The 16,753-nt window shown below is 40.6% G+C and overlaps 1 protein-coding gene across 1 annotated transcript in view; it reads right to left on the reverse strand.

Annotated features, from left to right (window-relative positions):
* The window catches only part of LOC137342254 (phosphatidylinositol 4-kinase alpha-like), a 124,182-nt gene that overhangs the window by 43,301 nt on the left and 64,128 nt on the right, over positions 1–16,753 (reverse strand). The window contains exons 24-32 of the mRNA XM_068006094.1: positions 16,348–16,418; positions 16,106–16,230; positions 15,111–15,192; positions 14,937–15,020; positions 11,655–11,744; positions 10,237–10,356; positions 4,059–4,151; positions 2,796–2,952; positions 1,233–1,360 (exon numbers count right to left, since the gene is read on the reverse strand). Of these exons, the coding sequence (XP_067862195.1) occupies positions 1,233–1,360; positions 2,796–2,952; positions 4,059–4,151; positions 10,237–10,356; positions 11,655–11,744; positions 14,937–15,020; positions 15,111–15,192; positions 16,106–16,230; positions 16,348–16,418 (950 nt within the window). The remainder of the gene's footprint in view (positions 1–1,232; positions 1,361–2,795; positions 2,953–4,058; positions 4,152–10,236; positions 10,357–11,654; positions 11,745–14,936; positions 15,021–15,110; positions 15,193–16,105; positions 16,231–16,347; positions 16,419–16,753) is intronic.

The following is a 16,753-nucleotide window of genomic DNA, read 5'->3' on the forward strand; positions in this document are numbered from 1 at the left end:
AGAAGCGAAATAGAAAATTCTCCCTCATCAATAAATCGACCAGAATCAAAAGGCTATTGTATTTAAGATCAAAACATTCTTTTCACTTAGCTGTAAAGTAAATTGTGACAGCCAGGGTGCTGAGGAATGAGGACAAGCCTCCAACTAAATGTGGTGGTCAAAGAGTGGTACCAGCTCACTGAAGGGGATGCTCCTGTTGCCAACCCAGCATACCTGCTCCACACTGACCCCCCTGAAACAAACGTTTACGAACCACAGTAGAGAGAGAAATGGACAGTAACAATGAAAACAAATAAAGTTCACCCCCTTTTCTCCTCCAAAGTTGCCGACTCTTGCTGTAACGACCGTGGAGGGCACCACAGCTTGATGCTGATCCTGGTCCCTTGCTAATAGGAGTCACTGGAGAAATCAGGATCAGCAACTCGTGGATGATCTCTCTTTCCCCTCACTAACCCTGGGTCACCAAGGCCAACTGCATCTGTCCCACCGGCTGTCGTGGCTGAGATCAAACCTAAGACCTTCGGGTCTGTAAGAGCTAATTATTAGAGTGGGCTGTGTCTTTATTTACCATGTAGTTAGAGAGCTAGTAACACATTTTTAAAATAAATTATGAAAGTTATTTTAATTCCAAATCTTCCACTAACAAACTTTTATTCTAACTATCAGTCAAAAAAAACTTATCCGCCACAGACAAAATATAATTTCTTTTTAAACCAGCATTTCAAATTAAACTTTTGTTCTAGACTTTGTAGGAAATTAAATGGCTTTATAATTCTTATTACTGACATTAAAAAATTCTATGTATACATACATACATACATACATATAAAATGGATAAGGGATAAATAGGATTTTAAAAGTTTATCTAATCTGAGGTGTTTGAGGTCAAAACAGAAATATTACCATAAAAGACTAGTCAAAGGCAACTCAATAAATCTTCCTCTCTGCATTGTGAATTAGCTACATTGTCAGTGCACAGCAGGCTAACAGCTATAGATTCTTTTCTGAGCTTTCAGTTCATCTCAGGATATGTGCAATAAATGCGCACTAATAAATGTGCAGCTTTTAATTTAGCAACGAGTTCCTTCTTCTTGCAATGTTTTTATAAAGTTCTTGCAAGAAGACAGAGACGCATGTTTGTTGTCTAGAAGGTGGTGAGTGGCATCACCTCAAAGGCTTAATTGTTGCAACTCAATTTTAAAAAGGATGTAAATTGAAGGCATGATACTTACTGGCACCTCTATACCGTTCTTTGCAGCCAGCAGCCACTCCCAGCAAGCCACGGCAGATTCTACGCCCAATGCTGTAAACATCCGCAGAGGAGCCCAGCACAGATGGTGAAGGAGCTGAGGATCACAAACTGTAGCAAGACAGCAAAGAAACAAAAAAAAAACTCTTTCCATGAATGTGTAATCTAATTATTCATTTCAATTTGAAACGGACTGCGAGAGAGTTAAGTGGTAAGAAACGTTAGCAAGAAATATGGAGGTTTATAACCGATGTGCTACATTCTGGTGCAATTATTGGTCAAAAAACTCCATCCAGACTTCCTTTGTAAATAAACAAGTAATAACAAACCCTGTTGAGTGTCAGTATTTACTCAAATTGAATCTCAGAGCTTGGAGTACATCACTATTGCAATCTCATCTATTGTATTGATACACTAATAAGAAATGATCGTACTTAGCTTGAAACGTCATGCTGATTTATGGGGGGGAAAAGCTAGTACTCCTGATTGTTGGACCATATTCACCGTGGTAAAATGCAACCTTCTCCAATTCTTCTTGTGTACCAGTAAAAATACCAGATTTTAAAGCTTATTTTTGATTTAGCCTCTCCGGGGCTAAAAGGGTTAAATTATGAGGACAATTTGCATTGACTAAGCTTGTATTCCTTTGAGTGTAGAAGATTAAGGGGGTGATCTAATTGAGGTGTTTAAGATGATTAAAGAAGTAGATAGGGTAAATAGAGAGAAACTATTTACTGTGGTAGGGAGTCCAGAATAAGGGGGTATAACCTTAAAATTAGAGCTAGGCCATTCAAGGATGATGTCAGAAAGCATCTCTTCACACTAAGGGTAGTGGAAATCTGGAACACTCTCTTCCCAAAAAGCTGTTTTCAAAACTGAGATTGATAGAGTTTTGTTAGGCAAGGGTATTAAGGGTTACAGATCCTAGGCTGGTAGATGGGGTTAAGATACGGATCAACTGTGATCTAATTGAAAGGAGGAACAGGCTCGAGTGGCTGAATGGCCTCCTCCTGTTCCTATGTTCCAAAGCTAACTATTATTTTTTGTATTCCACCCCCAATTTTACAAGTGTCAGAAATTACTGGCCAAGAACAACTGCAGATTCTTTCTGTACCCTGTTACAGAACAGTTTAGGTAGAAAGGTGAGCGCAAAATTAACTATAAAGTGCCTCAGTGAAGCTTGATGCTGTCAGTTTTCTCCTCAGGTGCTACAGGACACCACAAGGAGAAGCTTGATTTAAGTAAAAGGTTAATGAGTTGATCTCTGGCACAGAGGTACAAGGCATTAACACTTTGGTTTAGTGCCTCTAAACCTTCAATAAATTCACTGTTTTGATTTCTTTGCAATTCAATTACAAAGCACCAAATTACTGTAAAATATAGTACGTGTCCTGTCAATGCATAAGCATCACATCCTATATCATGTATAAAAGAGTAAATTAGACATTACATAGTTCTTCTGTATTGTACCTCGTGTGAACCAGACTATACTTTTTGTGAGATAATTTTTATTTCAGTTAGAAATTGTAACAGCTACACCCCTTACCTTTGCTGCTGATGAGCAAAGCTGTAAGCTTGAACATGGACTGTGTGTAGGCCTCACTCCCACCCGATTCCAGTGCATCGTTAAGCTGTTTTATCATGACTTTGTTCAGGTCAGACTGCCGACCAGTTGCTTCAGAGAACTGAATCATTCCTGCGACCTGTCGAGAGAGAAAATACTGAAATACCCCAAAATATTAAACAGGTTAACAAATGTACGTTCCATGACAGGGAACAGAAACATTGCTCGGGTTTTATAGAATAATTCTGAGCCACCGAAGGGACAATTCTATTAAAGTAATGTATTAAAGGACAATATTTTTGCTTTTTTTGTTTCACTTTACCTTTCTTACTTGTTCTAAACTTTTTTTTTCACCCTTTCTCCTGAAGGTGCTGACTTGTGTCAGGGTATAGCTCCGTGGGCATGTTAACCCTCCAATACCTCGCAAAGTGCCATTATTCACGTGTAAACCAGGCACCAGCAGGATATTCGACTGAGGACGTGTTTAACGGCCAAGCCTGTTCCTATCCTCACAACACGTTTCCAAGAAGGATGTGCCTGTCAGTTTGGTTTAATTTTAGCACTCTCTTGAGTCAGAAGGCTGTGGGATTCAAGTCCCACTCCAGAACTTGAGCACGTATCCTAGCCTGATACAGCACAGTGCTGATGGGAGTGCCACATTGTCAAAGGCGCTGTCTTTCCGATGAGATCTGCCCACTCGGGTGGATATAAAAGGATGGGCAGGAAAGGACCATTTGGTCCATCAAGCCTTCCCCATACTTCCTACCCACCCAGAAATGTAATCTACTGGAAGAGGCAAAAAAAATAAAACCTCAATGCCAATGAAGGGGGAAAAATCTGGAAAATTCCTCTCTGATCCCCCTTAGGCATTCGAAAACTAGCCCAGGAGACCACACTGACCATGCTTATATTACCTGGTATTTTATTTACCTTTCATAAGGTGATCTGCGCCCCAGCCAACTGGCTGCTCTGTTTGCCTACATAACAACAGTGAATGCACTTTAAAAAGTAATTCATTATATGTAAAGCACTTTGGGACATCTTGAAACCATGATAAGGCATGATATAAATGCAACCATTTTCTTTCTTACTTGCTTGGGCTCCTCTCACACAGGTCTTAATGAGTGGTTTCAGTGCAGCATTGGCAGAGAGCATGAAGCAGTTTGTCCATCTCAGCTCCGGATTCTGAAGTCCCGGAACAAAAGAAAGAGAAGGCAAAGGAATACCGTAAAAAGCTGCATTTACCTCTCCTGCAGAACGATTACGTAGATTGAGAGAAGCCATAAAGTTGGAGTAGTCTTTCTTCACGCAAGCAGGCCTTTCAGTTAGCTGAGTAGCCTGCAGATTAATGCACAGAACATGTAAAACATTTTTGGTGTAAAATGCTTCAATCAGTAGATGGGAAATTTATTTATTTAGAGACAGAAAATATCAGTTTTGGTTTCCTGTGACACTCTGCAAGACAAACATAATTCTGATATTCAATCCATTTTGGAGATTATAGATAACATATCTGCTATTAATCTACAACTTCCAATAGGTTTCATCAAAATATTTGACTCTCATTCAACATCAGTACTTAGAATGAGGTAATAAGGTACCCTGATACCATTTCATAACAGTATTAAATAATTAGAGTCATTGTCTCACCACCACATCCTCATCCAACCAGTTCAGGGCAGCCTATGCTGTAAAATGCTTCAATCACCAGTGGAAGGGAGAATTGTTTAAGAGAAAATATCAGTTTCTTTATGTTTCAGTCACCTGCAACAATTACACAAGATAAAAAACAATTCTGATATTTAAAAATCACAGTTCTGGAGATTGCAGCTTCCATATCTGCTATTACTCACAACTAAAGTTAATGCTATTCTGTGATCAGGTAACAGGAAGCACAAACTTATAGGGGAGGGGGCTGAGCCACACATTAACTGTCTTTGACGATTATCATGCTCCCGGCACGAAAAAGCTGCGACCCGGCTACTAGTGGATCTAAATCACTCGATTAAGCCAAGCAAGTTGAAGCAACAGGCAAACTTGGGACTCTGGCTGGGAGTCAACGGCTCATACCAAACAGCCCTAATCAACACTCGTTTATTTTGAATATTTTGCTCATTACCAAATAATTATATCTTCAACAGGTTTATATACCTTTTTTTCCTGAGACAGAATTAGCAGACATTACCCAAACACCTCAGCAATGAGTGGTACAGCACGGCAATACTGAGGGACCCAAGGATCAAATCCAACCCAAGGACACGATAGATTCTACTTTTGATAGACTTAAGTGTTAAAAGCTATTCTAAGTTAACAGTTTCAATCCAATTCACAGCTGACCAGGTATCAGTGTGCAAACTAACCGTAGTTGGCACACTAAGGTCTACAAAACAAAACGGGCCCTTGATTATGGCAACTCATTTAAAATAATAAATCAATGCATTCCTCTACAAAATGCTTAAAGCATGAACTATTTCATAAGATAAACAAAGGCCAATTACAGAACTTTGGGTGCTCTATTTTTAACGGTCAATCTTAATGCCAAACCAGTCGATAGTGGTTATAAACCCATCCATTAATAATAAAAATATTAGAAGTTATATGGGCAGGAGAAGAAGTAAAACTATCTTGTATTGAATTAATATTAAGATCTGCTTCCTACATTTCACACTTAGAATATTCTGCAATTCCCCTCCCCATTTCAACTTTCTTCACTCCTCTGCTCGAAGTATCTGTAGCCCAACTGAATACAGATTCTTCATGTGCAAGCACGGAGGTGCATTTACACTATAGAGTGGGTTTTCCAACCCCTCCCCCGCATACCTGTCCAGCCCCGGGCCAATTACATGGTCTGGAGGCACCCCAGTACTGGCCCATGCCCTGGTAGGGCCGAGCAGCAAAGGAGGTATAATATTGATATTTTATAAATTTCCTACAGTGTCCCTGTTTACAACAGACTACAAAAATAATTAATTGGCCGTGAAGTGCTCTCGGACATCCTGAGGGCATGAAAGGCGCTATATAAATGCAAGTTCTTTCTATTGATAGTTTATAAATCTCCTACATCATATAAAACACTTGCAGTATCAATATTTTATAAATCTCATACAGTATTAATATTTTATAAATGGCTTACAGTATCAATATTTTATGAATCTACAGTATTGATATTTTATAAAACATCTGCAGTATCAATATTTTATAAATGCCTACAGAATCGATATTTTCTAAAACTCCAATATCGACATTTTATAAGCATTTACAGTATTGATATTTTATAAATCTCCTACTGCATTGATATTTTATGAACACCTACAATATTGATATTTTATAATCACTTGTATTGATATCTTGCATATTTCCTAACAATGTAAGCAAATAATGTAAAATGTAAATGCAGGCGAAAGATAACCTCGAACCCAAGACCATGCCCCACTTTCACAGGTGGTTCTCTAACAGGTTAATAATGCTGATCACCAGACGGCAATGTTGACAACAGAATAGCACATTCAAAGATAGCTACACAGAGAACAATATTTCAAACCATTCTATACCACCACCTGTTAAACACAATAAGCAATTTATAACACATTCCATTTACAGAAGGACATTAGAAATGAAACCGCAACCACTTTCAAGCAACACTGCATTATATCTGATATTCACCTGTTGTGCTCCACGGTCCACTGAAAATCAGCCTTGGATAATTTTCTGCTGCGTGATTCACAGCGTGCCAATTTGTTCTCCACAGAACATTTTCTGCACTCAGTTTAATAAGGACTCACTAAACAAGTCTTTCCAATTGTATTTAAGTTTGTAAAGAAGAATGTTACAAGGCAAACTGAAGTGGCACGTAATATACTTCTTTCTTTTCCATTCTCTTCCCCCCCATCTAATGAAGGTGCTAACTCTTGCTGAGGTATGGCTCCTCCAGTATCACTCATTCAAGAGGCGACTCCTCATACGTGAGCCTAAACCAGGCGCGCCAGCAGGCTAACAGACAGTGGAGGGCTTCAAGGCCAAGCTCGATTGTGTACTCACCCAACATTTGCACGACCGTACGTCCCACTTTTCAGCAGCAGGAATCTTGATTTTAGCTCTCCTTAGCTCAGAGGCTGCTAAAGCCAAAAGTAGTGCTGCTGAGATCAGCTAACTCGGTACACACTGGGGATTGAACCTGGGGCCTTCTGCTCTTTATGGCACAAGCAACTGGGGCAACAGAGAGCTTCCTTTCCAGTGTTCCCAACGTGCAAGTCTATCCATATATTTTGAATTCAGAAAGGAGAACGTTACAGAGCAAGGTAAATGGCCTGATCTGTGCAACAGCTTTTCTTGTCAATGAGTCTCACTACTCTTGGATTCAACATTTTAATATTTTGAAGTAAATTAAATTTTCTAAACAGCAATGCTAATGGAATTCTTCATAGATAACCCAAAGCATGTGTGTTATAAAAGGCTTCACTAAAATCTAGTTGACTCAGATAGGATCTGAGGATTAGTAGAAATTAGAAAGTTTCCAAACCCAATCAAAAGATGTTCTTCCTGGTGATTTTCATGTTCCAAATACTGGATCATGACCAACTGTTCCATTTCACCCCGAGGTCACAGTTAAGCACTAAAGATCTACAGAACAATCAGAAATCCACCCTAATATACCCAGATTGCACTCACTAATGTTCCAGCTTCCAAAATTCATCTTTTAGCTTCCATTTAGATTGTGCTTGATTAGATAAAAATACCACTTAATGTGTTAACTTTGTGAAGTCACGATCCTCTTTCCAAATCAATTACAATTAGGATTCAGGTTTTTGCATGAGGCGGATGCCCATTTTAAACAATACTCCTGCTTTAAGGCTGGCGTATTAAAATGTAGAATTTGAACTTTTAAAAAAAAAATTAACTTACAATGTGCCCAAACCTATTAGCACAGATTTTACGGTAGATAATTTGCTTCAGTGAAAGAGATGAGAAGCTAAAACTCACACAAAACAAATCTAAGATGTTGGCTATTGGTACAACAAACCTGGGTAACAGGGAAAGATGGCTGCGGTAGGGCTTACACACAGTGCAGGACCACCCGTGAATACGAGAAACAGGAACAACCACGTCACAAGACTAATTCATGGGAAAAAAAACATACAAGGAAAAGCCAAGCAAACATATTTAATTGAAAAAAGTAAAATAAACACCAGGGCTTCAATCTGTAGCATGACAGAGTGGTAGGATGTGCGGCTGTGTACAGCTATTTCCCCCATAGTGCGTTTATGAGCACGGCTATACTGTTTAGCAGAGGAGCCCAATCTGTGCTGGCAGCTTCCCACAGGAGAATGAAGGGGACCGAAAACTCTGACGTAGGCTGAAGGGGTGATTTATTTTTAATTACATTTTCTCCCCCACCCTCACCCCAAGTAGGCTTTTAATAGTTGCTGGGGTACAATTCCACCAATCGCCCCCCACTACCTCACCCTACTGACCATTATTCACATGGGCTCATAACAGTGAGTTGTTAGGAAGCCCTCGATCGCAGGGAAGGGGTCGCATCGCATTCCCAGCTCTTCATCCAATGTGCAGTTTCTCAACGAAGAATGATCAGGGAATGGGAAGCAGGGCAATTTTCTACTCCTTAACCTAGGGGTGCTGGAGAGTGCCTGAGTTCAGGTCAGCTATTCAGCACTGGCTAGGGATTGAAAAGGGTAAATTTCCTCATCTGCATGGCTCGCTGGATAAACTCGCTGAGTCATCATGGGAGCCATGGCTGGCAACTGATTAGGATTAGCTTTGGGAAATGATGGGGAGCAGGCCATCTCCATACTTTTTGGCTGAAGATTGGCACAAGGGGAGACTGAAAGAAAGGAATATTTTATTAATAAAGGGCACAAAATATGGGGACACAGCATGTTTAACCTTATTCCTGACTTAAGCAATACTGTTGGCCATTCAATCTAAAACACTGGCTTGAAAAAGCAAAACTCAGCATGTCTCTCAGAGTTTTTGTTTTAAATAAAAAGAAACATTAAATGATACTTGAATTACTGAAACTGCTGGTCTGATATTCTAAAAAACTATGTATAATTCCTATTCCTCAACAATCAGCAAGATTCACCTGGCTAAACAAATTAATGTTGTTGCTTTCCTGACCACGTACATTTCAGCTTGGCTCAGTGTTGCACTCTCACCTTTGAGTCAGAAGGTGCGCGTTCAAGCCCCACTCCAGTAACTTTTAAGCACATAATCCAGGCTGACACTTCAGCGCAGGATTGAGGGAGTGCTGCATTGTCAGAGGTGCTGTCTCTCGAATGAGACGTCATAGCATAGCCCCGACTAACTGTTCCAGATGGTACATGAGAAGAAGAGCACTGCTTCCCATGAAGAGCAGTGAGCTCTCCTGTTGTCCTGGCCAACAGACTTCCCTCAACCAACACCAGCACTGGGCATTCATATATTGACGTTTATGGGACATTGCTGCTCACAAAAGCACTGTCACGTTTGTCAACACAAGTGAACGTCAAAGTAATTCATTGTATGTGAAGTGCATTGGGACATTTCTGAGCACAAGATAAAGTTCTTCTTTTCTCAAATATTTAATTGGAACTGAGTCTCTGTGAATCCCGCCTATACATGTAGAGAACAATTAAAACCAGTTGTCTTGTTGGCACGTACTCCCATGCCAAATGCCACATATCTTTTCCTACCCGGGCGATTAGGAAGACAAACCCACTCCCAGATATTTGCCACCAGGAGATGCCCAACGCCAGCCTGGAGTGACTGAACTGCTGGTTTCCCAGGGGCAGAGGTTTAACAGTTTCTCTTTGTTTAGAAACAAATGAAGTATTTGCCCAGGATACCTGCACCAGAATTCTAATCTGCACACACCCCTTCATTACATTATATCTCGAATACAATTCAAAAGTAGACAATAGCTGTACCTTTGCAGTGTAGGTGCAAACTTCAATTTGGCCAGATATTGGAGGGAAAAAAATGCACTCTCAGTTGCTGCTATAATTAATAAAGTTAATTCAAGTGTATTATTGTTTTAAATAAAGTTCATAACTGTAAATATTAATTCTCAATGCATAATCAGTGATTGAATGGCGATGTATTCAGAGATTTGATTCATCACCCGCAATTGCCTGTACCGGCTGCAGGATCTTCCAGTCTTATTTGGATTAGATTCACCTCAGAGTGGGGTAGGTGTCTGATGGAATTGGTGACTCCATGACTGGGCACCTGGCCTATTAGCACAGTGGGCCACCCCACTTAATAAATGGAAACCGAAGGAACAAATGATAAATCAGGAATGGGAGAGGGATTAGAATAGGAAACAAAAACAAACAGTATTACATACAGTACTGCTCTGCTCTTCCCCTGTATCATCAGGTGCAATTCTATATCATTCATTACCAATTCCGTCCCTGCTAATACATACCCCCAGTGTAGTGTTCTGTCTGTTGTAACATGCAAAGTTCAAGATACTCTCGGTAGCCATGGCGAGGCCAGTGTGCTGAGACAAGCCAGATACCCAGTTCTGATGCTTATTCAAATATTCCTGGAAAAACAAAAAGTACAGGAAACCATTCTTTCACAATCATGCACTTAAATTAGCTGAATGGCATAATTCCAGAAACACAACATCTGGATAATAAACAGACTAAAATCCTAGATTCTTTAAAATTAGAAGCATCAAAATATTTTACAGTATTTGGAAACGACACCAGAAAAAGTTAGCACTTTTCCTCCCTTTTCCACAAGATGGCATCATACACTTTATTAAGGTGGGGCCATTTCAAAGGAAAAGAAATGGCCATTCAGTCCCTCGAGCCTGTTCCGCTATTCAATTAGCATGGATGATCTGCACTTCAACCCTATTTACCCACCTTTGATCCATATCCCTTGATACCCTTACCCAAGAAAAATCTCAGTCTTAAAAGCTTCAATTAACCCCGAGCATCCACAGTCTTTTGGGGGAAGTGTGTTCCAGATTTCCACTATCCTTTGGATGAAGAAGTGTTTCCTGATTTCACCCCTGAATGGCCTGGCTCTAAATTTAACATTATACTTGTTTATTCTAGATTCCATCACCAGAGGAAATAGATTCTCTTCGTCTACCCTATCAAATCCTTTTATCATTTTAAACAACTCAATTAGATCACCCCTCAATCTTCTATACTCAAGAGGATACAAGCCAAGTTTATGCAACCTGTCCTCATAATTTAACCTTTTAACCCCTGGTATCAATCCAAGACCAATACATCCTTCCTGAGATGCAGTGCCCACGAAACTGAATGTAGTACTCCGACCAAGAATCGATGCAACGGAAGCATAACTTCTTCCCCTTCATATTCCAGTCCCCTCGAAATATTGCTTTTTGTGCCTGTCCAAGCATTCAATGATTTGTGTGCATGGACACCCAAATCTCTTTGCTCCTTCACAGTTTTCACCATTTAGAAAATACACTGTCTTGGGTCCAAAATGGATGACCTCACACTTTCCCACAATGAACTCCATTTGCCGCAGTTTTTCCCACGCACTTAATCGGTCTATGTCCCTTTGGCCCGTTCCCGTCTGCACTACTTACTGTGCCTCCCAACTTAGTGTCATCTGCAAACTTGGATATCCAAACTTTCTATTCATCGAAGTCATTGATAAATATGGTGAAAAGTTGAGGCCCCAGTACAGATTTTCCTGGTGGACACCACTAGTCACATCCCGCTATCAAGAGTACGTACCCTTTACCCTTGCTCTCTGTCTCCCACCTCCCAACCAATTTCCAACCCAACGTTGCATGGCTGCCTCCAATTCCGTGCGCTTTCATTTTCTTTTGTAGTAACTGTGCTGGCGGTTTACCTGAAGATGGGATTTGGTGACAGATGGAGCCCATTTCATCGCCTCCTGCAGGATCCCGCCACATCGTGCAGCAAAATCTCGAACAATACTCTGAGGGGGGAAATCCATTGAATTATTAGGCTTAACTAGGTTGAATTGTATAAGTTATTCATATCTTTCAAATCTCCCCTTAGCCTTCTCAGCTCTAAGGAGAACCACCCCAGTTTCTAGACGTAACTGAAGTCTTTCATCCCTGGTACCATTCTAGTAAATCTCCTCTGCACTCTCTCTAAGGCCTTAACATTCTTCCTAAAGTGTGGTGCCCAGAATTGGGACACAATATCAGATTCATTAAAGTATTCCTATTCTGCACATGCAACCTTCCTCTTCTGTTAAAAGGGGCATGCCGAGCTCTAGGTCAGAGTTTCGGGGTTCCATAGGAGGCCCAGCCAGGTTAGCAATCAATAAGGTGGAGGGAAAGTCACTATCTCAGACTTCTTTAAACATTTAACCCTGTGCGTTGTTGCGAGATATTCAGAGACCGCTACTGGTAACTTTTTTTTTAAGCTGTATATATTTATCGCTAATCACTTTACGAATTCGAGTTGTGAGACGATGCCTAATTGTGTTTTTTTATAAATGGGTTGTGTCTGTCTGGGCTACGTCTGAAGCACTGTGAATTATGATAGAAAAGCTGGGAGGGAGAAAAACTATTTATTGCCTTTGATGCACCCCATTTCCTATTTGGTTACATCAATTGTGGCACTGCCAGTGGGGTGGGGGCACATAAATCACTAACAAAGGCTTCCGATGGGAATGTGATACTTGAGTAATTTCAAAACCGCAAGATCATTATGCCCTTGCTCGCGTGCTCTGATGTCTTACCGTTTTAAATAATTTATGGTGAGATAATATATTCACAGTATATATATATATATATATATATATATATAAAAAAAGGGCAGGGGAGTGGGACTAACTAGATAGCTCTTTCAAAGAGCCAGCATAGGCACGATGGGCCGAATGGCCTCCTTCTGTGCTGTATGATTCTATATGTATTTCTATATGTATTTCTAATACTCCAGTTGGGGGCTAACCAGTGTTTTATAAAGGTTTAGCATAACTTCCTTGCTTTTGTACTCTATGCTAAGCCAAGGATACCGTATGCCTTTTTACCACCCTTTTCAACTTGTCCTGCCACCATCAAAGACTTGTGTATGTACACCCCCAGGTCCTGCTCCTGCATCCCCTTTAAAATTGTACCATTTAGTTTATATTGGCCTCTCCCCATTCTTCCTACCAAATTGAATCACTTCACACTTCTCGGTGTTAAATTTAATCTGCCGAGTGACTGCCCATTTCACTAGTCTGTCTACGTCCTCCTGAAGTCCATTACTATCCTCCTCACTGTTTACTACATTTCCGAGTTTCGTGTCATTTGCCAACTTTGAAATTATGCCCTGCATACCCAAGTCCAGGGCATTAATATATATCAAAACGAGCAGTAGTCCCATGTAGCAGAAAACCAGCATATAGCATCATAAACATTAGTGAATCTCTCGAGAAATTTCCTCAAAGTGCATTAGTGTTTCCACACCGTTCACCTGAGGAAGGAGGAAGCCTGAGAAAGCTTGTGGAATTTAAAATAAAATTTGTTGGACTATAACTTGGTGTTGTAAAATTGTTTACAGCTGTAAGTATAGACATAGGCATCATGAGCGGATGAATTCTCCATCTAGTGGTAGAAGTGCGCAACTGCAGATGTGACTGGGTAGCTTGCTTTATAATGAGAAAATCCTATTGAGACGCCACCTAGAGGCATAACAGAATGTTGACTGCCCAAATAAGGAGTGTAAGGAATCTTACAACACCGGGTTATAGTCCAACTGTTTTATTTGAAAATCACAAGCTTTCGGAGGCTTTCTCCTTCGTCAGGTGAGTGATTCCCACACTTCACCGGACGAAGGAGAAAGCCTCCGAAAGCTTGTGATTTTCAAATAAAACAGTTGGACTATAACCTGGTGTTGTAAGATTCCTTACATTTGTCAACCCCAGTCCATCACCAGCATCTCCACATCATGGCAAATAAAGAGTGACATACGTAGCAAATTTATTACAGATTAGTTGAACTAGTTATACAGTAGCTTCAAACAGACTGCATTCGGATTAATTCTTTCTGGGAATACTGAACGGGTTGCCAGTAGCACAGACCCTTATGATACAAAGTATAAGTGAGGCCACCTAGCAATGTCTAAGGTTTTCGTCTTCGTAGGCTGCTCAGGCATATAGTTTGGAGCCTCGCGGGCCTTGTACGAAGTTGAAGTCATTGCTCCAATTAACTTACATATATCTCACGATGCGTACACAACTTATCTTGGTGTACTGATTTAGGATTTACCCGCCAAGAACAGCTCTTTCCAAAAGTCCTGGCCCACAAAATTCAAACAGGGCAAAACAGCAAATAGGAAATACAAGGACTATTGGACCAAACTGCCCGAGCTTTGTGGGGCAGACTGCCAGGGCTCGTTGGACTGCATTTGCTTCACGGTCCGTAGTTTGGGAGACGAGTGTACTTAAGGGTTTTACATTTGGTAACCTACATTGGCTCCCAGTCCAGCAATGCCTCGATTTTAAAATTCGCATCCTTGTGTTCAAATCCCTCCATGGCCTTGACCCTCCCCATCTCTGTAGCCTCCTCCAGCCCTACAACCCTCCTTGAACTCTATGTTCCTCCGATTCTGGCCTCTAGTGCATAACTAATTTCCTTCTCCCCACCGGCCTTGCCTTCAGCTCTGGCCCTAATCTCTAGAATTCCTTCTATAAACCTCTCCGCCCCTCTCGCCTCTTTTAAGACGTTCCTTAAAACCTCTCTCTCCTAATACCTCCTTACATGGCTCGATGTCAAATTTTGTTCGATAACATTCCTGTGAAACACCCTTGGGACACTTTACTATGTTAAAGGGATTATATAAATGCAAGTTGTTTGGTGAGTTCATAACCTTAGACAACGCTTCAGGGAATCTCTAAGCCAAGGCAATGCACTTTTCTAATGGAGGGAAGGGGGGAAAGGACGAAGGGAGGGGGAAAGGAGAGAAAAAAAAAAGGGTTTACCGTCAAACTTGCTGCCTCTGAGCAGCCAGTTACTGTGTGATAAGTGAATTGAAACAGGTTACGAGTTGCCAGATAGTGAAAAGCAAATCATTAAATGGAGGAAAAAAGTTTTGAAACATTATATCATTTTAAAACTTTTCATTTTGGCCCCAGTTAAACATTTATGTTTTTGATAGTGAAAGCTAACATTACCTCTCTGGCTTCATAGGTATCAGGAACAGTGATTCTGTAAGTGGTATCTAGAATGTCATAATAAGGCTGATCCTTATGGATGTCCTGCAAGGCAGAATATATTTAATATGATTATCTCGGTCGAGAGAACGTTCTTCTGTCAATTGCACTTTGTCGATTATGACTAGTCCTTACCGCACTGAGGGAAAGGGAAAGTGTCTGAAGAATATCCAGCATAGTCTTCAGGACAGTACCACTCCATAACAAATGTGGGAATCTGGAATTACAAACAACAAAATCGAATACAACGTGTAACTTTAAAAGGAGAAGGTAACTATAGATTAGTACTATCTCTTTACATCCCGCAGTTGTACATTGCACCACCAGGGAGTACATCACTGCTTTTGCATTGGGTGTTTAATTGTCCCAGCCTTTTGGGATAACAAACCTGTACAAATTAAACTCTGCTAATTTATCCGTACAATTAAAAGTTCTGTATCTGGCTAACGTCCAACATGCCCATAAGCCATGGGAAAACGTCAAAAATATCAGCAGCGTCCTATGGGGCACAAAGCATAAGGACTGGCTGAGTTGGCATGTTTGGAATGGTGGAACAAGCTGGAGGGGCTGAATGGCCACCTCCTGTTCCTATGTTTCCAGATTCACACTTACAAAACCGTCACATTTTCCTGTGCAACCTGGGTAATTTTGCTTCTCAGCCCACGTCCTTGACTACACCATGGGCGATCTAGTAGTACGGTCAGAAGTTGTTACTAACAAATTTGGAAGGAACAGTACAATTCTTATTTTAAAAAATTGCATTGTTTGATACATTTTTTTTAAAAATGCTGTATACTTCATAGAATTACACAGAACATACAGCAATGGAACAAGGCCATTCGGCCCAACTGGTCTGTGCCAGTATTTATGCTCCACACGAGCATCCTCCCACCCCTCTTCATCTCACCCTATCACCATAACCTTCTATTCCTTTCTCCCTCATGTGTTTATCCAGCTTTCCCTTAAATGCATCTGTGCTATTCGCCTCAACTACTCCTTGTGGTAACGGGTTCTACATTCTAACCACTCTCTGGATAAAGAAGTTTCTCCTGAATTCCCTTTGGATTTATTAATGACTATCTCATATTTATGGCCCCTAGTTTTTAGAAAATTAATTTAAAATATCTTACCTATCTACCAAGCCTGACAAGAACTTGTCAGCGACCCTTCGAATCCTCTTGTGGATGTGGTTGAAATTCACCAACAGGAACTGGGCATGTTTCTCCAGCTCTTCCTCATTTTCCTTAGTCTTGGGCTGAAGGAGATAATACCAAGGTGATTCTTTATAAAGATTTATAAATATAGGTATTTGAAAAACACTTCAAACAGATTTAAATGGAAGACAACCATTTAAATAAAAAGCACACGGTACCTTGTCTGCCATAACAGCTAGGAAAACATCAAACACTTTATCAGCTACCGCAACCACACATTGCATCATACCTGTGAAACGAAGTACAAAAGCATTTTAAATCTCTATAAAAGAAAGGACTTGCATTTATACAGTGCCTTTCACAACATCGGGACATCTTAAAGCTCTTTACGGCCAATGAAGTGCTTTTGAAGTGTAGTCACTGTTGTAATGTAGGAAAGGCTTTTGCAGTACTTGATTAGAGAGCACAGCTGGCAGCAAAAAAAATCCAGTCTAAGAAAACACTGCCTAAAAAGGTAATGTAGTGCACCCATACAACCCTATTCCTGATCCTGTTTCTGCTAGAAAGCAAACACAGGCAGAGGATTGGAACCAGATCAGCTAGCCTCATGATGAGCAGGCAAAT

Source organism: Heptranchias perlo, chromosome 25 (assembly GCF_035084215.1).
Source record: "Heptranchias perlo isolate sHepPer1 chromosome 25, sHepPer1.hap1, whole genome shotgun sequence".
Taxonomy (NCBI): Eukaryota; Metazoa; Chordata; class Chondrichthyes; order Hexanchiformes; family Hexanchidae; genus Heptranchias; species Heptranchias perlo.